Source organism: Chanodichthys erythropterus, chromosome 14 (assembly GCF_024489055.1).
Source record: "Chanodichthys erythropterus isolate Z2021 chromosome 14, ASM2448905v1, whole genome shotgun sequence".
Classification (NCBI taxonomy): domain Eukaryota; kingdom Metazoa; phylum Chordata; class Actinopteri; order Cypriniformes; family Xenocyprididae; genus Chanodichthys; species Chanodichthys erythropterus.
Window position 1 is genome coordinate 6586328 of NC_090234.1, and position 27725 is coordinate 6614052.

At 38.2% G+C, this 27725-nt stretch overlaps 1 protein-coding gene across 1 annotated transcript in view; it reads left to right on the forward strand.

Annotated features, from left to right (window-relative positions):
- The window catches only part of pde11a (phosphodiesterase 11a), a 77198-nt gene that overhangs the window by 22092 nt on the left and 27381 nt on the right, over positions 1–27725 (forward strand). The window contains exons 3-6 of the mRNA XM_067410224.1: positions 10687–10776; positions 14152–14292; positions 14375–14439; positions 25989–26121. Coding sequence (XP_067266325.1) covers positions 10687–10776; positions 14152–14292; positions 14375–14439; positions 25989–26121 — 429 coding nt within the window. The remainder of the gene's footprint in view (positions 1–10686; positions 10777–14151; positions 14293–14374; positions 14440–25988; positions 26122–27725) is intronic.

Here is a 27725-nt window from a genome sequence, read left to right on the forward strand (position 1 = left end):
TGCGGTCACATTAGTGAAAATTTATGTGAAATTTTGCAAGCAAAAAAAGTCCATTGTCTATTGCAAATATTGTACACAGCTCACACAGATGTCACTTCAAACCAAGCAGAATTCTGTTGGTCAACGCAACAAATTCATACAATAGTATAATTCTGCAATACTACAGTCCACTTTATTTTTAGCATAAACGCAGGCGCTTTTGAGGTCAGCTGCTTTCTAGTTATTTTAGTCAAACAAAAACTGTTTATTATGCTGCTTGATGTTGCAAACTGGTATTTTTTACCATATTTTTTTAATTTATTACCTTAATCATAAACACTTTTTCAAGGTTATTATGTTTCATTTGATCTGTATTGGAGTTTGATATTGAGTTAGTTCTGCACTGTTTTCTGTTCCTGTTTCCTTTGTTCCTTGTTCCTTTGTTTTTCTTCCAGATTGCCAGCTCCGCCCTGGAGTTTTGAGCTCCACCTAGAACCTCCAAGCCCATCATTTCACCTTAGCCCGTCGACCAGTCATTTCCACCTTGGCTCCTTGTCCTCCAACACCCTTTGTGTTTATCTTGGCCTCAGTTTGTGGTTGATTTTGTCCATTTACTGCACTTTGTTAAGCCAGTCACACAACAGATGAGAAGCACCTGTGACTATCTCGACTCAAAATATCAAACCTTTTTAATATCCTCTGACTAGATGGATGGAAAGTCTGAAACTAAAGAATCAAAATCTGTGCCCATAAACTACACAATTTTCTGTAAAATCTGTCAAGTCCAACTGGCCAAAATCTGCAGACTGGCTCTGACTTCAAGCAACTAGCGTTGACTTGTTCAGACTGCAATGTGGGGCAAAAAACTGTGCAAAAGTCATGTAGTGTATTCCAACATTTACTCGAGAAAAAAAAATAAAAAATTGGAAAAAGATCACTCGGATTACTAGATTACTCAAATTCATAGCAGTGCCCTTGCAATGACTTGGAAAATCCCAGCAACTACATTTAACCTTGTTAAAACCACTGAAAACAACACCTTAGCAACACCCACATAGCAAAACCAAATGTTCTTTAAAAAAAATCAATGAGACAGCAGTTCATAATTTTCAATGTTGAGGCCACAAATCTGATATTTGTTTGAAAGCTCTGCTGATGATCTGCATTCAGGTGTGTTTCTGAGAGTTTAGATGTGCTGCTGGGCTTCCAGATGGGCACACCACTCTCTGGTCTTTGTTGTGAAATGCCACAGTACTGTGAATAGTCCTGTGAATTCTCTGTGGGATTAGCAGAAGGAAGAGCCGAGGAATTACTGTATATTCAATACAATATCATATTCTCTCAGACGGTGACGCAGAGCAGAGTGACGCAGATCTGTCTTACAGAATGTGTGTCTCTCTCTCCATACAGCTGGTGTTCAGTCCCACTGGAAAATGATTCCCTGCTTAGGATTTTAAGCTGAAAGAGGCCTTACAAAATTACTGTACCACTCATACTCCATGATACTTCATTGAAAACCATACAATTACCATAGTAAAAAAACAAAAAACAAAAAACAAAAACCCAGTATGATTACTGTATTCATATACCATGGTATTTACTGTCATGATCACCGTCTGTTCCTGTCAGTTCCCGGACTACATCTCCCATCATCCTCTCTGCCACTCACCTGCACACACTTCACACTAATCACTGATCACCACACCCAGCTGCAGCTCATTATCAGGACTATAAAGGACTTCCACTCACACCACCTCACCGCGAAGTATTGTTAACTGTTGTTGCAATTTCCGAGCGTTTATTCCCTGTTTGCCTGTTTGTCTGTTTGTTCTCGACCTTGTCTGTTCCTGGTTTTGATCCGTTGCTGCCTGTCCTGATCCTTGCCTTGTATACTCTTCTGTGAGTGATATCTGCCTGCCTTTTGACCTACCGCCTGTACCCTGACTACGACCCTGCCTGTCCTTTGCTGCTCCTGTTTGTTCCTGATTGACCCTGCCTGTACGACCATTCTCATTCTTAATAAAACGCTGCACTTGGATCTCCTGCCTGAGCCTCCCATTCACAACATTTACTTCATACTTCATACTACATATTAGTACATTTTAGCATTCTTTTAAAAAGAGTACTTATTTTGGAAATAATATACTTGAAAAGAATAATGCAAACTAAATGTAATGTTTTTTAATCGCATGCCATTTGGAAATAAAATAAAAAATAATTGCATTTAAACACTGAACTTTAGAGTGCTTAAGTACCTCTTTATATGTAATTTCATAATTACTTCTGTCTTTAAAATATGTTTAAAAGTGGACTGCTGAATGCACTGACAAATATTTATGGTAAACTAAAATATACTTGTATTAGTATGTCATGTTTTTAAATGGGAAGGAGGTGGAGGAGGACCAGCTAACCACTGTCCACGCCACGCACTTTGTGACACCTGCCGCCACCGTCCCAATGGATGAAAAGCCAGAGCTCCAGCCTGCCGTGATGCCAGAGCTGACTCCTGAGCCATATATCACTCCGGAGCCCGAGCCTAACATGTCTGACCAGGTGCTTGAGCCGGCAACAACTTTCATGCCAGTTGAGATACTGGTGGAAAATGAAGGGATGGTGTGAACCTCCATCCCGTCAGATGCAGCAGATGTGGATGCGTGGAACTCTGAACCCCTGATTGTATTTGAGGACATGGAGGATAATAGCACCAAGCCTATTTCATCACACAGCACCCAGCCAGTTTCATTGCCCAACACTGAATTATTGATGTCTGTTATGTTCCCGCCCTGCCTCCCACTCTCACCTCCTCTGCCTGTTCCGCATCGACCAAGGAGGCCATTCCAGACATGTCTGCCTGTTCTGCGTTAGCTAAGTAAGCCATTCCTGATGTATTGGCCAGGAAGGTTGTTTGATAAACCCCTGCTTGTACTGCCCAGTCCATCAGCCCTTCATCTCCTCCTACATTACCTGCTCAGTGCTTGGTGAATCCTCCTTGGGCTGGTTGTTTGCCAACTCAGCCCTGTAGTGTTGACCCATTTTCTTGTCACTCTGCCTCGGCCCGTTGACCTGTCAGCTCCTCCTGAGATTGTCATCCCTATGGCTCCACCGGGATTCCTCGGCCCTTCGGCTCCGCCTTAGTCAGTCGTCGCTCTGCCATCACCATGGACTTACAGGGTTTATTTTGTGCCTGTCCCTACACCCCTTTGGCTCCATCGGGCTCCACATTCCCTCTGGCTCCACCTCAGTTCTCATGTGCATTGGCTCCGCCTCAGTCCTCTAACACCCTGGCTTTGCCTTGGCCTCTCTTTCCAGCAGCTCTGCTTTGGTCTCCAAGACCTTGAGTGTCCCCTGGACTCTTTAGATCTGCCTGGGTCACCATCACCATCAGCCCAGTCTCAGTCAGTCACCTCCCTGGTTCCATCTGCCAAGTCTCTCCACCATGGCTTCTCCCTCCCTTGACTTACGTCCTGGGATTCCAGCTGGCTCCTCCGCTCTCACCACTCTGGCTCCTCCCATTATCTCCTTCCTGGCTTCTTCCTCTGTCATCTCTTCCCTGGACTTTACCACAGTTTTGCTGCCTTTGTCCTGTTTCCCTACCCTGCACCCACCTCCAATGCCCCCTCCTCTGTTGCATTTTTTTTTATTGTTTGTTATTAAGGCATGTTGTTGTGCCTTCTTGAATGGGTGTTCTGTGTGTAACAGTGCATTTATAATATGTGTGCTTAAGTATGTAGCTTATTCAAACTGTTCATTAGTTTTAAAGTCAACATGAAACAATATGCATGACCCATTTTACTTCCCTAATGTGGTGTTTCTCCAAGTGAAGATGGATACTCAAAGCAACAAAGAGCAAGATGTCACACTTGTGACACATGCTAAATTATCACTTGTAGGCAGATGTTTATTGCTATACAGTTGTCTGTTGACTTTGCCACATCCTGTGGAGTTTTTTTCTCCATCTATCCAACTAATTAAAATTTGGTCGACTGAGCCTCTTCTCGTAGACTAACATTTAGTCAAATTTTAAGGGGCAACCCTAGAAATCACATGTGTAAATGTACATAAAGGGGACCTATTATGCCCCATTTTACAAGATGTAAAAATAAGTCTCTGATGTCCCCAGAGTGTGTATATGAAGTTTTAGCTCAAAATAACCCACAGATAATATTTTACAGCATGTTAAGTTTTCCACTTTTTGGGGGTGAGCAAAAATTTGCCATTTCAGTGTGTGCCCTTTAAATGCAAATGAGCTGCTGTGCTCGACCCAAGATGCCACAGCTTCAAGAGTTGATTCTCCGGTGTCAGGATTCAGTCAGGACGCACTATACTGCAAATATATGCTGCATGGAGATAGAACAGGTATAGTTTAGTTTAATTACGGTTATAACTTATATTGTCTTCTTGTTTTTATCCACTATTAGAAAAAGCCTGTTGTACCAGACCCAGTCCGAATGACGTTTATTGTACTTCACACAAAATATGAAGCATCCATTTTCACTCTAGAAAATCACTGTAAGAGTTAATAAAACATTAAAATATTATACATAAACTCTCTCCCTTGGGTCCCACTTTATATTAAGTGGCCTTAACTACTGTGTACTTACATTTCAATTAATCATTTGATACAATGCACTTACTGTGTACATACATACATGTTTTTACATTTTACTTATATTTTAAAAACACCTGCATGTAATTACATCTGTAATTACATTTATAATTACACTATTGATCCATCCCTTACCCCTTACCCCTACCCTTAAACCTACCCAAACCACCAAAGCTTTCCCTATCCTTACGCGTATCCCACCTCAATAGCAGCAAAAGTGTTTTGCTATTCAATATGAACCCAATAAGTACATTGTACTTATTTTTTGATGTAAGTACATAGTAGTTAAGGCCACTTAATATAAATTGGGACCCTCCCTTGCATTATCATCAACATACACAGCGAATTACACAGAAAAACTTGTAACAACTAACAGTAAACAAATATATAAAGACCTTATGCCTTTTCGGGTGGTGCTTAATAAACTGGTAAATTTTAGATCTATAAAACAACTCCGATGAACTGTAATAAAGTGCTCTCACCTGTATTACTGACATATCCAGTATCACTCTGATGCTGTAAGCTGGATCATGAACAGTTTGTACTGATCTATCCTTGAGTAACAACTTTTTAGCAGAACCTCTGTTTTGTATTGCCCCTCTGTACTGACATTCGTTCACAAAGTCCGGTGTGAAATGATTCATGCACACATAAACGAATTTCGGTAGAATTGAGGGAGCATTTTCTTCAAAAACACAAATAATCCACCTCATCTTCAGTGGCTCAGATTTCGGGAGTAAATGGAGAGAGCTCTGTGGATTAATCCATCCAGCTACAGAACACCTAAAACCCTTGGGAGATGTTCTCGTCAGTGCAGCAATGGCGGACTGCGTACAACTCGCTGTGAACTTGCTCAGGGTGGTTCTATGTTAAAACGGCATTGTCTGTCAACAGTCATGGGCGGGGCCTGTGGCTAATGTGACGTCACATTGCCAGGAACCTGTAAACCAAGGTATATGCTATGGGTATCCAGTTGGTGGCAGTATCCAGGTATTGTCGTTCATGTTACGTTTGGCGCCATTGTCAGTATTGTACGGAGTTGTAGCTGTGACCAGATCTGTGAATGATTGTGCAAATGGTGGTGGCTGAATAAAGAACCCCAAAGAATCACACACTTGTTGCTTCCTTCATGTGTGCTACATTTAACTCAGCCAAGAACTCAGTCTGTGATGTTTAGATCCTCCACTGGTCACTCATCTTCTTGTTATACAAATCCAAAGGTCAAAGTTGACCACACTTGAGCTTTTGTATATAGCGCAATACAAAATACGCAATATGTTCTCTGTTGGTTTTCTTCTTGTTTCTGGCTGTGTGTAGCAACTGCTGCCTGTTAGGGTTAGTCTCTGATCCTATCAGTCATGACAGTTTGAGAGCTTGAGAGTTACATTTCAGCGATAAACAAGTTTAGGAAAAACACCTGCAACAAAACTTTGCTTAGAAGGCCCACAGTGGAATAAAGTAGTAATGAAATAGTTCAGTCATAACTTGTATAAAGTTGTTGTGGGTTTCCATGTGAAGGAGCTCAATTCTCACGTTTCATTAGCTCAACGGTTTAAATGAGCAGAATATGTGCTGTGAGAATCTGTTGATCGCTCCCACAGGTTCAGGTCACATCCGCTCTTTATTAAACGCTTTAACAGCATGGTAAACAGGCTCAATGCAGCAGTCTCCCATGCAGCCCAGACTAATGGGCAGTCAGACAGAATCCAATTACTCCAGGACCCCATTTACCTGCGCTTTCTGTGACTTCGGGAATGACAGATTCATCCAGGCCTCTCTGTGGTGTCATGCTGACTTGTCCTGAGGCAGGTTTTGATGTGGTTCTTGACAGAATGTTAATATGAACTTGTTTATTCTCAACATTATGACTACACTCATTTCTCTCAGAGAGGCTCTCTGGCTCCCTAAAAGAGAAATGTGAATGTGTTTTTGTCATTCTGACAGCAGTCTGAGTGTGTGTTTGGCATTCTGGGAGTGCTAGAGGAGAACTCAGACCTTTAAAAACAGCGGTGAGCGAGGAAACAGCAAATGTATTCAGGACAATGAAGTTCTGCTGTCTTTGTCACACTTCTTTATATTCTAGACTGCGATTAGGTTGAGTTTATAAGATATTGAAGAAAGCACGCCCAACAGAGTTATTGAGACACACAAGACGACCTCTTACAGTCAAACAGCAGGGAGACCATAAAATCTCACACTCACATTATTTAACAGACTGGGCAAAACAACAAACACTTGCATGCATATGTGGAACACTAATAGTTATGGAGATATTAAAGACCCCCTGTGGTGAAAATTAAGTTTTTGTTGTTTATATGTGGTGTTTTCAATATGCATTAAAGTCCCCCTGTAGACAAATAATTTGATCCCTTAAAACTCATCTTTGATAATCAAAATTACATATTTAAATGTTTTTTTTTTTCTGTGAAAATAATTTCTTTATGCCTTAAAATACCTTGAATGTAACTCCACCCCCTTGATTCATTTAGTATATGCGGAACCATGAATATGCTAATTAGCCCCACCTCCACTCAATCACAGCAGCTCGGATTACCTGATCCACTTGCTCAACTTTACTGTAGAAATACTGGTTTAATTCAGAATATGTGTTTGAACCAGAAACTGATTCAAAAGTGGAAGAGTGAATTGTACAGGCTCGTCTACAAGTCCATGTATCAGAATGTATCATTCTCTACATTCTCGACACATAACGGTAATTAATATGATTAGCATTTTGCTTGACGACGTTATCAAACAGCTAATAATGTGTCGCTAATGTTACACAAACCATGTTCCCGTTCACCATCTCAGAGAAGACATTGCAGTATACTTCACATACATAATTCACCTGATTTTTACTGTACCTTCTTAAAGGAGTTCAAGAAAACAAGAAAACATTTGCTGCAGGGAAATACCACAGGTTATTGGAGTTATTACAAGTCATATAGATATGTTTCTTTATCTCTATATGTTTCTTTTTATCTTTAAGCCAAGTGCTCACATCATTGTTATGTCTGTATTTTGTGTATGCTAATGATAGGAACAGACCTGTTGATGTGATTGGTTACAGGGCAGTTTGTGACGTCAGAAACACCGGCAATTTTTGAGACTAGCTGTGTCCCAATTTGCATACTATGCGTCCTAAATAGTATTCGAAAAAAGAATTAGTATGTCCCAAATCGTAGTATGTTGAAATGAGTATTCCAAAGATACCCGGATGGTCTACTTTTTCCGGTTAGAATTCGAAGTGCAGATCCGTGCACACTTCTAACGGCTAATATTGCCCATAACACATTGCGCTGTGGACGAGGATTCGATTAAAACTACAAATACGAATAAAAAGTGTTTAAAAACTACAAACATGACGGATGTGCGAGGTACGACGGTTAAGATAAAGGGGCTTGAATGATTAATAAGCAGTGTCTAACCTGACAAAAAGATATTTATTAAATGTTATCCACATTATATTTCATCTGCAACAGCATTGTGAACTTTTATAATGATGTGTTTGGTCATTAACTTTTAAATGCATCATTATGCAAAGATGAGGAGAATTCTCTGCATGAAAGACCCATGACTGGCAGATCAACGTGCGACTACATTTTTCTCCGAAACGGTAGGAAAATAAATTTAATTCAATGTGGAGGATTTTAACTGTGACAAGATGATTGACAGGGTAGTTTAAACAGTTACAGGTTGAGTAACTAAGCAACAGAACGTCCGTTAAAGACGCAGTTATGACTAGGTAGTATGTCCCAAAACTTGCATACTCTTCTACTACACACTCAAAAGTATGTACTTTTTCTTTACAAAAACAGTACATACTTTTAGGACGTAGTATAAGTAGGCGAATTGGGACGCAGCAACTGTCTTTGGAGTTTTAAAAGTAGAAAATACTCAGCTACGGTGTTGACTTATGAATTTACACATGGCTTGTCTTAAAGAATATTAAAAATGCCACATAGACATATAAACAACATTAAAAACTTGACTTTTCACCACAGGCGGACTTTAAGACAAACCATGTGCAAATTCATCAGTCAACACCATTGCTGAGTACTGTATTTTCTCCTTAAAACTGCAGTGTATCAAAAACATGGTTTGAAGTCGCCCCTGTTTCCTACTGTCACAGACATGTAGTAACCAGTCCCGTCAACGGGCAGGACAGGGTGGGCAGAGAGCACAAGAACGTCTTAAGAAGGGACAGGAAATATTGGGTGAATTATGTATATGATGTATATTACAGTATGAACTTTCTCCACTGACTTTGTTCAAAGATGTTTAAAGCGTTTGTAAGGATTGTCAGAAGGCAGCTGTCTGACTCTGAGATGGCTAACATGAACATGGTCAGTGTGTTACTTAGACTTTCCTCTTTATTCATGAAATTTACTAGCATTTTCTGAGTGAAAATTGTGTTATGTTCATGAGTGAATTATGTTGACTAATATTTTGAAGAGGAAGTCTAAACTGTTAAAGTGTTGTGTAATGATATAATATGTGTGTAAAAACAGTGAATTAGTAAACAAAATGGATGAAGTTAGCTACTCCCATCTCGTGTGCTTCATTGCTTACTAACTCAGATAACACAATTTTTTTCAAATAAATCCTTTCAGTGTATGGGAGATTGAATGCTGAAATTACAATATTTATTTTTGAGTAACTTTTTAAATAACAACAACAACAACAAACGATAGGAACAATCCAATTGTATATGTAAGCTAAACCTGACAAAATCTCCTGAAACCTCTTTTTGGGCAGGTCCTCATTTGTAAAAATGGTATAGAAATAAATAATTTAAAAAGGTTTTGCATAAAATATTTATGAAACCAATAGGCATCTAGCATAACCTGATATTGCTGAGTTCAGCATGTTCCTGAGTCAACAATTTTGTTGATCCTGGAACAACATTCAAATCAACCAATCAGATTTGAGGGACAAGTTTACAGATTATGTCAAGTTTAGGCTTAAAATCATGACTTGGTGCTTCTACATCAGTGTTAATCATCTATCATTTCCCTCTGATTTTAAATCATCTATTTCCCTCTGATTTTTAATCATCTATTTCCCTCTGATTTTTGGGATAACTTATGGGTAGGGTTAGGTTTAGGGGTAGGAATAGGGTTAAGACTAAATTTTCAGACTGCAATGTTGTTCCAGGATCAACAAAATATGTTGACACAGGAACACATCTAACTCAGCAATATCAGGACATGCAGAAGTCTATGCAATGACCCCATTTAGATAGCTAAGTAAACATGTCTGAACAAGAATAGTAAAACCTGAAATTTATGACATTGTGGGGACAAAATTTCAGTCCCCATGAGGAAATCAGCTTTTATAAATCATACTTAAAGGATTAGTTCACTTTAAAATTAAAATTAGCCCAAGCTTTACTCATCCTCAAGCCATATAAGTGTATATGACTTTCTTCTTTCTGATGAACACAATCGGAGTTATATTAATAAACATGCTGATGCATCCAAGCTTTATAATGGCAGTGCACGGAAACCACCTGTTTGAAACTCAAGAAAGTGCATTCATACATCATAAAGGTACTCCACATGGCTCCGGTGGGTTAATAAAGGCCTTCTGAAGCGAAGCAATGCATTTGTGTAAGACAAATATCCATATTTAACAAGTTATAAAGTAAAATATCTAGCTTCCGCCAGACCGCCTTCCATATTCAACTTAGGAAGAAAGTGTAACGCCTCTCACAGTTCAAAACGCTTACGCTACGTCCTATGCCTTCCCTATTCAACTTATGGAAAAAGGATAACCACTTTTTTAACTCTTTTTTTCATAAGTTGAATATGGAAGGCGGTCTGGCAGAAGTTTTTTCACTCTCGTGTCAGGCGAAAATGCTATTCTGTTTCTTTTAATTTTCATGCAATTTATTTTAATTACATTTTGAAGCGTAAGTAAAATTACTATAATGAACTCGCATATCAGTTCAGATCATAAGTATGTTTGCTATTTGTTCTGTTAGTGACATAATTTTACTGTAACTACTGGTATAGTCCTTTACAAGGCTTTGGAGAGACTGTTGTTCCAGGGTTTGTCCGGGACATCTTAGACTTCAACACGCTTTTGTTTCTGTGCAGGTGCTGCAGATGTACCTTCCATTCTGTGGCATCGCCATCTCAAACGCCCAACTGTTCGCTGCCTCCAGGAAAGAGTACGACAGGAGCAGGGTAACACACTGACTTCATTAAAACCGTATTATATCTCTGCACCCCTCCTACTGTAACAGGACAGCGCTGTGTGTGCGCACGCTATAAATGTCATGTGGGTGTTTATTACGTAGTATGTGTGTATCTATCTATTGATCTTTTGCTTCCTACACACTCTGTTCCTGCATCGAGAGGTTCTGAATCAAGAAGAGATGTGTGTGTGGCTGGGGAAGCATAAATCTGAGTCTTGGCATCTTTAGAGCGTCATCAACACATTTTAATATTGATCACAGAGGAACATAATGCAAGAAAACAAGAATGTAGAGAGAGAGAGAATGAGAAAGATATGGACAGTTTTTCACAGAATGTGATGATGTTTCCACACTTGTCAACATCACAAAAAAAAAAAAAAATATATATATATATATATATATATACACTACCGTTCAAAAGTTTGGGATCGGTACGATTTTTAATGTTTTTAAAAGAAATTTCGTCTGCTCATCAAGGCTGCATTTATTTAATTAAAAATACAGTAAAATCAGTAATATTGTGAAATATTATTAAAATTTAAAATAACAAAATATTTGAAAATGTAATTTATTCCTGTGATCAGAGCTGAATTTTCAGCATCATTACTCCAGTCTTCAGTGTCACATGATCCTTCAGAAATCATTCTAATATGATGATTTGCTGCTCAAGAAACATTTATTGTGTACAATTGTACAAAATATTTGTGTACAATATTTTTTTTCAGGATTATTTGATGAATAGAAAGTTCAAAAGAACAGCATTTATTTGAAATATAATCTTTTGTTACATTTTAAATGTCTTTACTGTCACTTTTCATCGATTTAACGCATCATTGCTGAAAAAAAAAATTAATTTCTTTAAATTCTTCTCAAAAAAATAAAAATAAAAAATTCTTACTGACCCCAAACTTTTGAACGGTAGTGTAAAATGTTACAAAAGCTTTGTATTTCAGATAAATGCTGTTCTTTTGAACTTTCTATTCATCAAGGAATCCTGAAAAAAACGTATACAACTGTTTTTAACATTGAAAATATTAATAAATGTTTCTTGAGCAGCAAATCATCTTATTAAAATAATTTCTGAAGGATCATGTGACACTGAAAACTGGAGTAATGATGCTGAAAATTCAGCTTGTCCAACACAGAAATAAATTAAATTTTATATTATATTCCAATAGAAAAGTTATTTTAAATTGTAATAATATTTCACAATATTACTGTTTTTAATGTATTTTTAATTAAATAAATGCAATCTTGGTGAGCAGACGAAACTTCTTTTAAAAATATTAAAAATTTTACCGATCCCAAACTTTTGAACGGTAGTTTATATATACACATACTTGTTTCCATCTTTTTGAAAGTCATTGGAGCAAATGGGAATACAAAGATGTCATCTCCACTATAGAAATTCACTCAACTATGACGACTTCTGCTTTTGAGCAGAAATGTGGAAATGTGAAAAGGGTCTATATGCATAAATTGAGGGACTTCAAGTGATCATTCACTTGCTGGGAGTGATTTTAGAGTGAGACATAATGATACTCACTCTGCTAACATGGGTGAATTTGAGAAACTACTGTTAACATCAGACCATTAACATAATTTCTGTGGATCTCTGTAGATACACACTGTAAAGGGAATTTGAAGAAGAATGATAGCATTGGTCATTTGTACACACTTGATGTTTTAGTGCCTAATTCGTTATGCCAATCAGGTAACAGTGCAAACTAGTAGGACTTAAGTAAATATTAATTTCATAATTTAATTTCATAATTACATTTATTGTCTTTGAAATATGGTTAAAGTTACTGACAACCATTGACAACCATATATTTAATATAATTTCTATTGAAACGTGTATATCGTATTTATATATATATATATAATTACACATTTGCAATAAAGTTGCAATTTAGAACATTTAAAATATATTAACTTCATCAAAATAAGTGTAATTTAAAACATGACAAAAGATTATTAAAACAAAGTAAAACTTTTGACAATTACAAAGTGCACTCTTTTCTCTCTTTGAGTACACTTAAGTGGCCTTTTATTTATTTAATATTATATTGTCAGGTTTATGTTCTGTTCTATAGACTCTTATTTTGATATTCTGTTTTATTTCCTTTAGTTCCTGTTACCCTGCTCAGTTTAGTTTTAGTTTCGTTGGTAACTGATTATGCCCTCATTTGTTTCTGTGATTATTTATGATTATCACCTGTGTCTCTTTATGTTTGCCATGTGTATATATCCCTTAAATGCATGACTGTTTCGCCAGTCATTCTTACATATTCGGGTCTTTATCGACCCGGAACTATATCTAACACGGAAGGATCTCTACCTGTTGCGATAATATAAAACTCCTCTGATATTAGAGTAACAATTACAGAAGAATAAAATAAAGCATATTTTGTTACCTTTTGGAGCTTGAAAGGGCTCATCTGAGCAGATGTTTTATGCCATCACCACTGTCCTCGTCAGAGCTCATTTCCCAGTACATTCGGCAAATAATAGGCTAGTTTTATGTTTCAGGTCACGAATATAAGCCCATTCGCGATCTCAAACGTATTCTCAAAACTATTTCATTTTCAACATCTTCAAAATCAATATTTCCATCACTAACAGCTTCACCAGATCCATCCAGTAACAGTTACGGTCATAATTCATTGCGTTCAGTACTTACTCTGCAGTAAATCACTGAGCCATTTCATGTTGTTATTATTATTTCGTTTTCTGTCTGAAAGAGTCGTCACTTCAGCATTGTGTTTCAGACATTGCCACCTTGTGGAATAAAGGTGGATTGCACTTATTCCGTCATCTAAGATTCAATTATTGTTGTGCAGAAAAATATACGTACACTCATACACACCTCGGGTCGTTAGCGACCCTATACAATTTTTACAAAAAATGAATACAAAAATAGGCATTCTTTTATAATTTTATGATTTTTTTCTTGTTATATTCTTTATAATGAATTGATTGAGGAATACCAAGAAGGTTGATGTCTAACTTTAAAAAATGAACGAGGAGGAGGGTAGTGAATGACGTCCCGGGTCACAAAAGACCCGAGGTATACATTTAAGGGATATCCTCCCTACTTTTTCAAAACTCTTCACACAGTTATCTTAACCAACTTTCAGATTGGCACAGCAGTTAAAGACATAACTAGCCAATTAAAAGACAGTTTACATGAATTCCTTCTTTAGGGCCCTTGCAGAAACACACATAATGCAGTGCGTACTTGGGAATGTAACACATCTCATAATGTAATGACTTTAGCTTGTTGCATAGCTAGAAATATTTGCATTCTTATACTTGTGTCAACTATGTTTCACTATTTCTCTCTGCGTGTCTATGTGTATAGGCTCTTCTGGAGGTTGTAAATGATTTGTTCGAGGAGCAGACCGATTTGGAGAAGATCGTGAGGAAGATCATGCATCGAGCTCAGACTCTGCTGAAGTGTGAACGCTGCTCCGTCCAGCTGCTGGAGGACATTGAATCTCCGGTACACTCCGATCCCTCCTCTTCCTCTTCATCCTCTACCTGCTGCGTCTCTCTAATCCTGCTCACTTTCATGTCTCCTGCAGGTGGTGAAGTTCACCAAGTCCTTTGAGCTTCTGTCTCCTAAGTGCAGCGCTGACATGGAGAACAGGTGCGACTGACGGCAGGTTAAACATTCACACACACTACACAGAGACTCTCTCACACAAACATAATTCCACTGTATATCACCTCAGAGAGCAGCTGAGACCTGGCAGGGCTGCTTTAGTGCTAATGAGGCCATTTCAGAGTTGGCAGTGTTTGTTTGCTGTTAACTGCAGCAGGCGGCATGTGTGTTGATGTGTTGCCCCCACAGTGACAACTGTTTCTCTGCTACGACCTCTAACACACTCACACCTGCACGCACACACACACACACACACACACACACACACACACACACACACACACACACACACACACACACACACACACACACACACACACACACATACAGCTTTGTGTTTGGCCATTTTTAAAAACTGCATTCAAACTGCATCTCCATATTGTGCGACCTGAAGATGAGGCAGTCATTAAATTTTACTATAGAGTGTAGCATCATTTTTAATACTGCTTGCAGAGTTTTGTGAACCATGTTGTATTTTTACAGCATTTTTGTGTTGAAGTTTTAATGTATGGTATATTTGTGTTTGTACAGTGTATTTCCAGTGTAGCTTGAGAGTGTGTCCCTTGTGAAAAAGAAGTACACTCAATTGTATTGGATTGCACTTTGTAAAATCTATTGTAAAAGTATATTTTAAAAACTGTACTTGCAGATGATATAATATTAATGAAATAAAACGCCACTTAAAGACCCCCTGTAGTGAAAATCAAGCTGTTTATATGTCTATATGGTGTTTTTAAACCATGTGCAAATTCATTAGTTGACACCATTGCTGAATATTTTTCTCCTTAAAACTGCAGTAAACCAAAGAGAGTCTCAAAAACACGGTTTGAAATCGTTCGTTCTCTAAGTCACAAATAAGTCGTAACCAATCCTGTCATCGTGTCGCCGGGCTTTAGCATATCATTAACTGCTGCGAAGCAGGGGAGTCTCAAAATAAGCCAAGATATCCTAGAATATGTTTTTGTTGAAATGAAAAATCAAGTACATTTGGCAACACAGCTGGTGAATTATGTATATGATGTATATTATGAGGATGATGCCCTTCTCCACTGTTGTTCAAAGCATTTGTAAGGATACTGATTGTTAGAAGGCAGTTATCTGACTCTGAGATGGGGAACAGGAACGTGGTTTGTGTAACATTAACAACACATTATTAGCTGTTTGATAACGCAGTAAAGTCAAAGGCTAATCATATAATTACATTAAGTGTCCGACGTTGTAGAACGATACATAAAACATTGTTATATTGTTATAAATTATTGTTCGGATGCATGGACTTGTAGACGAGTCTGTATAATTCACTCTTCCTCTTCTTCTGATGAATCAGTTTCTGGTTCAAACATATATGGCTGAATTAAACCAGGATTTCCACTTGCCATTGTGTAGCGTTTACTACAGTAAAGTTGACCGAGTGGATCCCAGTAGTTCAGGAAGTCTGAGCTGGTGTGATTGAGTGGAGGCAGGGACTAATGTGCATATTCATGGTTTTATGAATACTAAATGAATCAAGGGTGTAGAATTATATTCAAGCTATTTTAAGGCATTTTGATAATCAAAGATGAGTTTTACGGGATAAAATCACTTCTTTCATGACTCTTTCTTAACACTTAGGAACACACAAAAAGTGCACTTTGAAAAGAAATTTTACTTTAAAGTACATTTTAAATCTTTGTGTTTTAATAATCTTTTGTCATGTTTTAAAGCATTACACTTATTTGTATGTGTTGACTAACATACTAAAGCACATGTAAAGTACTTGACTGTAATTTTAACTGTAGTGTTATTCGATTTTACATTTAATGTTAAAATATTTTAAATGTACTAATTTTGTACTGTTTTGTGTGTATGGTGTATTTGTGCATGCATTTTTGTCTTTTAGTATGCAAAGAGGTGTTATTATTTATTTACTATTATAATATTTAGATTATTTTGAATTAGATTTTTATTTTAATTTTAGTTCAAGTTTGAATCCGCATTTTTATGAATGCATTCTTCTACCTTTTCTCATCACGTCAGCTCAGAAAGGAGTTTATTTAAAATTAAAAAATAAGAAAATCAGTGGTAATAATGTGCCTAACACAGGTATTTAATAGTGATAATAAAGTGTTTAATGGGTAGGTGTAGGAGAGGGATTTAGGAACAGGGACAAGTAATGTGGCATCCATTTTTGATTTTAATAAATATAATCATATACACTGAATATGTTGTTATTATTGCATACTGTTTTATAACATACTACAATACACTGAGGTACAAATAATATATGCCACTATCTGCACTAAGGATAAATACTATTTACACTTAGTGCAAAGAAAATACTTTTTGTTTACATTTAGTGCAAATAGCTGCTGCCTTAAATAATATTAACAGATACATGCTTATAAGTATTTTTCATTACATGTTAACTAATGTTAACAAATAGACCCCTATTGTAAAGTGTTACCAATCTGAATTCAGTTTTAGTACTTCAACGTAGATATATTTTATTTCAGTTTCAATTTATAACTTTTAAGTTTTTCCATTTGTATTTTTATTTCAGCTTTATTTCCATTAATGAAAGCGGTTGTAATTTTGTGCCGGTGTGGTAGTGTGTACAGCAGGGCAGAGTTATTGTGTGATATCTGTTATCTGCAGCGCTCCAGTATGTCCAGTACTCAGCACTAGTGGTGTCTCAAAACCCTGAGCTCAGCTCTTAGAACAACACACACTACATTACTACACACACACACACACTGAGCTGCAGATCTGCAAGCACACACCCAATGAGGAGCCCAGGAATAAGAGCAAACATGTTCCTTTGTGTAAGGTTCAGCAGATAGGTCTGTTGTTTGTGACTGTTTTGTGTAGCCAGTGACAACGAAGAGCACAGGTTTGGAGATCTCAGATGCCATATGGGTGCTTTCACACTATAGTGTGTGTTCAGTCACACATATCATCTCATTCTCTGCAGCTGTCTAATGTTCCAGCAGAGCTCAGTCTGGGGAGATTCACACACCATCACCATTTCTCTAGCCACCCTCAGCATCTGAGGAACAAAATATCACATACAATCACTTTACATCTAGCTAAAAGTGCTCTGAGAATGATCTAAAGGGTTAGTTTGAAAATTATGTCATTAAATTAAAATTCTGTCATTAATTACTCACCCTCATGTTGTTCCACAAACTTTTGTTTATCTTCGGAACACAAATGAAGATCTTTTTGATGAAACATGAGAGATTTCTGTTCCTCCATTGACAGCTATGCAACTGATACTTTGACGCCCCAGAAAGTTCATAAAGAGATCGTAAAAGTAATCCATATGATAATAATAATATGTTTTATTTATATAGCGCCTTACCCAAGCTCAAGGAAGCTTTACAAAAGCAGTAACATAATAGACAGTCAAGATACATAGCATAGTATAAATATCAACAGGAAAAGAATACTGTCAATAAGTAATAAAGAATAGTAGATGCAACATAAAATACACAGAACAAAAAAAAACAGAGAGAATTACAGCTGGTAGTATAAGATGAGGAGAGTGTCTAAAGAACATGTTAGGACTGATAGTATTGGGTAAACAAGTAGGTTTTAAGTTTTGATTTAAATACAGAGAGTGAAGTTATTGTCCTTAGTGCCAGTGGTATAGAGTTTAGTGTTGTCAAAAGTACCGACTTCGGTACCTATCGGTACTGAAATTTTAAAAACGTGACGCTTTGAGCGGATCCGTAAACATCTCTGATTGGCCATTGTGTTGACGCGCTCATCGGATATGCCTGTGATTGGCTACAATGATCAACGCGTGGGAGCATTTGAAAGCACACGGAAGTGTTTGAATTTGAAAGCGTTTTGAAAGTGGGAGCGTGAGTGTTTGAAAGCAGGCGTTTGAAACAGTGGACCGATCCGCGATAGACGCCTGCTTTCAAACACTCCCGTGTGTATCTGTGTAAGTGCTTAGTGAAGAGATTAATTGATGACTATTTACAACGTTTTTACAGTGTTGATCATTGAAGCCTATCACAGACATATCCGATGAGCCGTGAAAACAACGGCCAATCGGAGATGTTTACGAATCCACTCAACAGCGCTCAAAGCGTCACGTTTTTAAAATTTCAGTACCGACTAGGTACCGAAGTCGGTACTTTTGACAACACTACTAGAGTTTCATAGTTTCACCCATTGAGGCTAGACGAAATCTAGGTACAGTAAGAAGTTCACTCCGTAAAGATCGAAGTGATCGAGGTGGAATGTAAGGAGACAGTAGATCAGAGAGATAAAGGAGCAAGGCCATTTAGTGATTTAAAAGTAAGCAGAAGAATGAATAAGTAAAGAATTGTGCGGTTTAGTCCAAATTTTCTGAAGAGACTCGGCTGCTTTATATGATGAACAGATTGAATTTAAGCTTTTATTCACATATAAACATTCATCAACTCACATCAGTTGTGGTAAACAGAAGCTCAAGCATGTTTGCTTGGCGGGTGTGAGAACCATTGGGGTTCATTCTCATGTTACGCAGCACATTTGAGCTTCCATGAGAACCAATGAGGTTCATTCTCATGTTACGCAGCTCGTTTGAGCTTCTACAAGAACCAATGAGGTTCATTCTCATGTTACGCAGCTCGTTTGAGCTTCCATGAGAACCAATGAGGTTCATTCTCATGTTACGCAGCTCGTTTGAGCTTCAGCAAGAACCAATGAGGTTCATTCTCATGTTACGCAGCTCGTTTGAGCTTCAGCAAGAACCAATGAGGTTCAGCAGGCAGACCACTGGAGGACCATACCCAGAAGTTTATCGATCTGGTGTGCCTGATTCACTGCCCGGACCTCTCGCGCTATCTTTTTCTACACCAGCTTTAGCAAACGGTCCAAGGCACGGCTTCCAGTGGATGGTCAAAGGGAAGATTTCGCCGCGTTTGTGGAGTGGGTGTTTGTATTTAATGGATCACGTTTACCATCTGCCTGGCTGAGGAGAACATTACCAGCCCCACTCCGCATCCAGAGCCTAGCATGTTATCACCCTGCTGCATGGACATGACACCAGAGATGGAGAGCTCGAGCGAGCCTGTGAAGAGGACTGAGCCTAACATTGTCCCGGAACCTGAGCAACACATATCGTCTGATTGGGTGCAAGAGCCAGCTACATTGTCTGTCTCTGTGGGGTTGCTTGTGGGGTTCGAGGGCATTGAAGATCTGCCACTATGGATATGTTTTGCCTGGCCTTTGAGAAATATTTTGATTTGGAAGAGGATAATTTCCTGTTTCTCCCATCCCCACTGGTCCCATACAGCACAAAGTCTCCTCTGCTCATGCTGGTCCCCTTAGTTCCTGCTCAGCCTCCCTCTCCCACCTCCTCTTCCAAACTCTGCTAGTCCATCAGCCCCGTCTCCCCTGGTTCACTCAGCCCCTCAACTCCTACTCTGACACCACTCCACTGTGTGGATTCATCTCAAGTTCTCCAGCATCACCCTGGCAAGTGGATCCCCTGGCTCCACCTCCAACCACTAATCTCGACACTCCACCTCGGTCCATCAAGCTGTTGGCTCTGCATTGGCTCCTCCCTCCCTCTTCCCCACCAGATAGCATCGTCCTTGCGGCTCCACCAGGCTCTTTTAACCCTCCTGCACTGCCTGCGCCACGAGCTGTCTGCTGCACTCCATCTCTCCACCCCTTTGGCTCCGTCTGGTTCTGCCTTCCCTCCGGCTCCACCTTGGCCCTTTGTCCGTGTCTCCGTCGGTCATCCTCCTGGTGTCCACAGCCAAAACTCCACCATGGCTCCTCCCTCCGTCGACTCCGTCGTGGCTGCGCTCTGTCATCTCCCCTGGTTTGCTGCCCTCTGCCTGCTCTGTGTCCTCCTCCAGAGCCCCCACAGGGGTACTGTAACGTGAATGTTCAGTGAATGTTCATATTCTGTCTTTGGAGCACATGGGTATACACTGCTTGACCCAAAACCAGACTTCATTTGCTCTAACCGGAAGCATATTTACACTGTTTCATTATATAGAAATATTGAATGACTGAACAACTGACCAACTTTGAATGCAGCTTTGGTTGGATACAGGTGGTATTTATAATTTACAGAGTAGCAGATGTTCTTCTAGAAGGCATTTGATTGGACAAAATTTCTAAGGCCATTGTGAGTCTTCAGTTTTTCTGAGTCTGTATTCCCAGAAGTTAGAGACATTTTAACTGAAAATATCTTCTAAAAGCAAATGTTGTCAATGTTTAAAATTAAACTAGTATGCACATGACCCTAATGCTAATAATCATTCATTTTGAATTCACAATGTCTTAAAGAGCTACTTGCAAATAATACAATATTAATAAAATAAAATGCCACTTAAATGTACAAACCCAATTCCAAAAAAGTTGAGACACTGAAGACACTGAGAAAATGTATCATTTTAAGGGAAAAATCATGGCATCAGCAAGTTGGGACAAAGCCATGTTTACCACTCTGTGGCATCCCCTCTTCTTTTTATAACAGTCTGCAAACGTCAGGGGACTGAGGAGACAAGTATCTCAAGTTTAGGAATAGGAATGTTGTCCCATTCTTGTCTAATACATGTTTCTAGTTGCTCAACTGTCTTAGGTCTTCTTTGTCGCATCTTCCTCCGCCAAATGTTTTCTATGGATGAAAGATCTGGACTGCAGGCTGGCCATTTCAGTACCTGGATCCTTCTTCTACACAGCCATGATGTTGTAATTGATGCAGTATGTCCCATCCAAGGTCAACATATGTTGTTCTAGAACTTGGATATACCTTTCAGCATTGATGGTGCCTTTCCAGATGTGTAAGCTGCCCATGCCACACGCACTCATGCAACTCCATACCATCAGAGATGCAGGCTTGTGAACTGAGCGCCGATAACAACTTGGGTTGTCCTTGTCCTCTTTAGTCCGGATGACATGGCGTCCCAGTTTTCCAAAAACAACTTCAAATTTTGATTTGTCTGACCACAGAACAGTTTTCCACTTTGCCACAGTCCATTTTAAATGAGCCTTGGCCCAGAGAAAACGCCTGCGCTTCTGGATCATGTTTAGATATGGCTTCTTTTTTGACCTATAGAGTTTTAGCCGGCAACGGTGAATGGCACGGTGGATTGTGTTCACCGACAATGTTTTCTGAAAGTATTCCTGAACCCATGTTGTGATTTCCATTACAGTAGCATTCCTGTATGTGATGCAGTGCCGTCTAAGGGCCCGAAGATCACGGGCATCCAGTATGGTTTTCCGCACAGAGATTGTTCCAGATTCTCTGAATCTTTGGATGATATTATGCACTGTAGATGATGATAACTTCAAACTCTTTGCAATTTTTCTCTGAGAAACTCCTTTCTGATATTGCTCCACTATTTTTTCGCCGCAGCACTGGGGGAATTGGTGATCCTCTGCCCATCTTGACTTCTGAGAGACACTGCCACTCTGAGAGGCTCTTTTTATACCCAATCATGTTGCTAATTGACCTAATAAGCTGCAAATTGGTCCTCCAGCTGTACCTTATATGAAGAGTTTGGTTCCAAAACGCGATAAACGCCATTTTCAAAAAAATTGAGTTTCCGCCAAAATCAGTATTGTATCTGGTCGGTATTGAAAAGTCATTTATTAATTTTGCGCAAAATGCGATATCCGTTGTGTTATTCTGTCATGTTTTCTCCCTTTCTTTCCAAAACGCGACAAACGCCAGTCTCACTTCTCTGCAGAACGCGATATATCCGCTCAACCAATCACAGCGCACCATTCCATGCACTGTAAACAGTAATGGCGGCGCTCTGAATACACCCCGCATCCTTTATCTACTTTGTACTTTGTGATCAACAAAAACAGAAAAATTAATAATTTCGATGAACATTGCTGAACCTGTGGTGCTTTCTGCGGTGGGGAAGAAACGCAAGCCATCGAAATCATTTACGTGAGGAGATTAAGAAGGCGAGGCACTCGAGTCGGGAGGAGGAAAAATGCCGGCTGTTGCTTGTTTCACGACAGCATCAAACTTCTATCACGCTCCCTAAACTGAACTGTTTATTTTAACCATGCGGTGACGCCAGATACGCCTTGATCGGTAATGACAAACAGAGACATAATTCATTTATAAGATTAACAAGATGACTCGTTGAATTCATTTTGGGAGCGATGACTGAATGTATTTTTAGTCAAATGCATGTACATACGATTAGTATTGACAAAGTTCAGAGGCTGTCATATATGTGAATTAACTTACTTTCAATATGAAAAATAACTTTTATATTGATGGATTAATTGCTTTTTTATAAAAAAAAAATCAAAACAAAAAAACGTGTCATGCATTTATTGCATTTTGGGGAAAAAATAATAAATTTTTATAATAAACCTTTGAAAATCAAAATCTAGATTTGAATTTTTAATGTTTTTATAACCAAAAGATGCTATGTGAAAGTTTGAAACAGAAAAGAGTGGTTTTCATTTTGCCAATTTCTTGGTAAAGAAAACACCTTTTTACTCAAATTAATCAAAATGGATTTATAGCGTTTTGGAACCAAACTCTTCATATGTACATTTAACTTTTCCGGCCTCTTACCTGTCCCAACTTTTTTGGAATGTGTAGCTCTCATGAAATCCAAAATGAGCCAATATTTGGCATGACATTTCAAAATGTCTCTCTTTCAACATTTGATATGTTATCTATATTCTATTGTGAATAAAATATAAGTTTATGAGATTTGTAAATGATTGCATTCCACAATTTGTACAGTGTCCCAACTTTTTTGGAATCGGATTTGTACTTAGAGTATACACTTTCATGACTGTTTCTTAACACACTTAAGTATGCTTTTAAAAAATGCACTTTGAAATAAAATCAAATTAAACGTTTTACTTTAAAGTAAATTTTAAATCATTGTTTTGATAATCTTTTGTCATGCTTTAAAGAAATTCACTTATTTTCAATAATACACATCACACAGTTTTACTAAAGGATTATATGAACACATAAACTTGTAAAATATTGTTTAGAAACAGAAGATGTTCAAATCCAGATATGGATATATGTCACACAGCTGTGAAATTATACAGCATCATTATTATATATTACTGTCATCCACAAGGGATTTATGTGTGTTATTTAGTGATTTCATCCTCTGTGTTGGCTTCTCTAAAGGTACAGCCGGAGCAATTATGTAAGAATGATTTGTCCTCTGCCGCGCTCTGAAACAGCTCGAGGCCAAACGGGAGAGAGACGCATCTCCGCTGCTCACCCAGACGCACACAAACGCAACACACAACACACATGCAGTTACACGCCTCACAACATGTTCTTTCACACATTCACACGCTCTCATTCATCCCTTTGATTCTGGCATTTCCTCAGACAGCAGCTCGCAGTGCCGTTAATCATGTGTGATCTTTGGGGTGTGATCGAGAGTATGAGAGAAGATGTTTGATCAGACTGTCTCAGCCTAGAGCACAAGAGCCTGAAATGTACCACGTGAGAGAGATTAAAAGAGAGAGAGAGGCTACACCAGGACTGTGCCTCCGCTGCACGTGGGCGTTTATGAGAGTCGGAGCGTTAACTTCTCATTGCTGTTGCAGGCTCCATAGAGCCTTATTAAAATGCAGAGGAAAGTTCGTTAGCTGTAAATTACTGGAGAGGGAATGGCATTGCGAGCAGCAGCCGCCCTGTGGACCTCAGCATCCGTTAGCTTCTTCAGCTCTTCATACAAACGTCTGTATGTAACAATTGTATGAGGCCACACTTTTTCCAATTTCGTGTTCCCAATTTGCGTTTAATTCCACCCCCTTGTCCCAGCAGGTCTCTTTTTCCATTTAAATTTTGGGTCTGAACCATCCTATGTTTGCGTAATTGAAGTGAGCACCACTTTGAGTACTAGTGACAGCTGTTTACAGGGCAACAATGAGGCCCTGATTCGACATTTAGCTGCTCCGTGTCAACCTTTCTCACTCATTGTGACAACTAACCTATGCCACTCCCGCACCAGACATGTGTCAAATCAGCCAGTGTGGTGAGAAATCGAGTCCCCCCAAGAATCGGGTCTCCTTTAAGACCCCGAGTGATCCCATTGGTTCAACAGACTTTTAATGGGTAGTATTTTTAATGCCTGATTATAGTTCCTGCAAAATCACGTAATGCTTCATATCGTTTAAAATGCGTTATAATGAGTTATCGTTGGTTAAGTCTGACGTCATGCGGCAGCGCTTCCGGGTCCAAACGCTCTATATCATACCACAAGAAAACAACAAACGGTGCCAATATACACATGATGTGGTGTAACACTACCAAGAAATTATAATCGTAACCGTTATCTCCATACCAAAATCCTCAAGTGAAACGAGCCAGGGCTTGGACCCAGAAACGGCGTTCCTTATGTCACGACTTATCAAGCATTTCTCATTCTTACTGTTTTTTATTTAGCTTATGTACTAGCATAGCATACATCTACCCGATTAGCCTGCTAGCTTAGCTTGTATTATATTAGGTATGTCTTTTTGCTTCGAACATAGTTCTCAATGACATGTTTTAAATCAATGATGTTTGTGTATATTTAGCATGATAATTAATATAATAAAAATGTATAATAGTAATATTATATACTATAACGCATTGCAATTATTGTATAAAATTAATATTAAATTACTTTTACAGAACATAGTATGTTGCAACTATCCTAATCCTTAAAAAAAAATTGTATTATTATGCAATACATAGGCATTCATTTTATATTTCAAGCATGTTGTTTGTGCACTTAATGTAATAAACATCATACAATAGTGAAATAGGTTAACAACTTTTCATCAGGCATTACCACCTGGGTCCATAAAGGAGACCTGATTCCTGGGGTGGACTCGATTTCTCATGACACCAGAGCAACTTTTCTCTATTTACGGATATGAAGAGATACGCTCAAGCGAGTGACGAATGTACACAATTTCCCGCTAAAAAAAACCGGCTGGGTCTAAAATATAAACAGTTATAACAGGCTTGCCATAGTGAAACAGAGTAAGACAAAAACAAGGATTGATGTATTGACCCAGTATTTAAATGTTGTTACATAGTTTAGTTAGGTGTACTTAAAGAGAGTACATTTCATGACTATATTTCTTAACACCCCTGAGTACACTTTCAAAAAGTCTACTTTGTAATAACGCCAAATGAAAATTTTTAATTTAAAGTAGGGGTGAATTCAGGTAACTTGCCATTGAGATGACTGGGAAAAATTTCCCAATTATCCTGAATTAACCTACAATTTCAGTCACTGTTTTAATAATTGTTTTCTTATGCTTTAAATATGTACACTTATTTTTGATATATTGACTAACACACTAAAACACATGTAAAGTGCTTTATTATAATTTTAACTAGTGTGTGTTATTCACTCTTAAGTTTAGCTAATTGCATTTAATATAAATGGAAAGTATAATACATTTTCGTTTAATTGCTGTTAACATGCGATTAGGGGTCTGAAAACATTACATTCAGTTTAAGTATAGCATATCTGAGCGATAGTAAAAGTGATAGATGTCTTGGGTTATGCATCATTTCCTCTTTGTCTTGTCCACAGCTTCAAAGACAGCATGGATAAATCTTCCTATTCTGATTGGCTGATTAATAACAGCATTGCAGAACTGGTCGCCTCCACTGGACTTCCTGTCAATATCAGTGATGCCTACCAAGACCCTCGCTTCGATGCTGAAGTAAGATCTCTAAACAGCAATATATAAATGAATAAAGCCTATTACATGACATAAGCATGGCTGATGTTTGGCCTCACCTTAAGGGAGTATTCTTATTTACATTTTTTTTAATTCATAAATTGATAATTTATTCATTCGTCTTTCATGCATTTCCTACAGAGCCACACACATGACATGATTTGAAAAATAGAAAAATGGCCACAATTTAACTATATTAAAATGAGGTAATTTTTTTTTACAAAGTGGCCACAATTTACCTAAAAAAAGGAACCGATTCGGAGTTGTTGTGGAATGTGCACACGAAATTTCTTTTAAAATTATGATCAATTTTGCTGGTCAAATTGACCCGCTAACATGGTTAAAGGCACAGACCAATAAAAAAAGAAATTGATGCATTTGGCTAGTGCTTTTATTCGAAGAAATGCACGCTTGTTGAAGCCGTGAATTTTTATCAGCTAATGCATGTGAATTTAGCTATAACTCGAACCCATGATCTTGGCATTGCTAATGCTAATAATAATAATAATTTAAAAAAAACTATTTAAAAATAAAATAAAATGCAGTTTATAAACTTTACATTTTGTGAAAAACAATTAAAAAATAGATATAGTTTTAAAAATCACGTTTAAACTTTTTTTTAATGTGTGAGAAGCATTCATTCATTACCTGTTTTAATTGTTGTTTTTATTATGATTATGATTTTTGGTGATTTTTTTCAAATTTATTGTATCCAATTAAGGTCAATTTGACACGGAACCTAAATAAAAAATTGTAGCCAGAATTTTGAAGGGGACCTATTATGCCCCTTTTACAAGATGTACTAATATAAGTCTCTGGTGTCTGTGAAGTTTCAGCTCAAAATACCCCACAGATCATTTATTATACCATGTTGTAAATGCCCATTTTTGAGTGGAAGGAAATACATGCTGTTTTCGTGCATGTGTCTTTAAATGCAAATCAGCTGCTGCTTTCCCTGCTTTCCAGAAGAAGGCAGAGCCTGTACAGCTTGTGCCTCGGACACTCTGCCAAAAACTGTTTGGTTTTGATTATCATCTCTATCGCGGTCACGCTCACGTGACATTGCAGTTCTTCGTCATCGTGAAAGTTTATTATCTGCACGTGTTTTAAAGCCATATCAGTCTAAACTTCTAATATATGGTTTTACATCCAAAGCGCGCGCACAGAAAGCTGGCTGTCAGACGGCACATTTCGTGGGTATTAAATTAACTTCTCTTTCATGTCCTATTGTGTTTAAACTGTCAAATACACACAAAGTTATGCCAAAAACACAAAGTTCACATAAACAGTTGGTTATGTCTGTGAACATAAACAGCAGGGACAGAAATCGCATGTGTATATTAGATCTGTAAAAACCAAAACTAATCTACTGCATCTTCAGCGGCTCAGATGTCGGGACTAAATGAAGACTGTTATGTTCACTCTTATATCCACCAATAAAACACCTAATTAGCTTACGAGACAGTCTTGTCATTACAGCTGCTGGCAGCCACAATGGCAGTGTACAGCTCATTCAGGGCGGGGTCTATGCGTATAAGGTAGAGTCTGTCAGCAGTTGCGGGCGGGGCCTGGGCAAAATGAAGTCA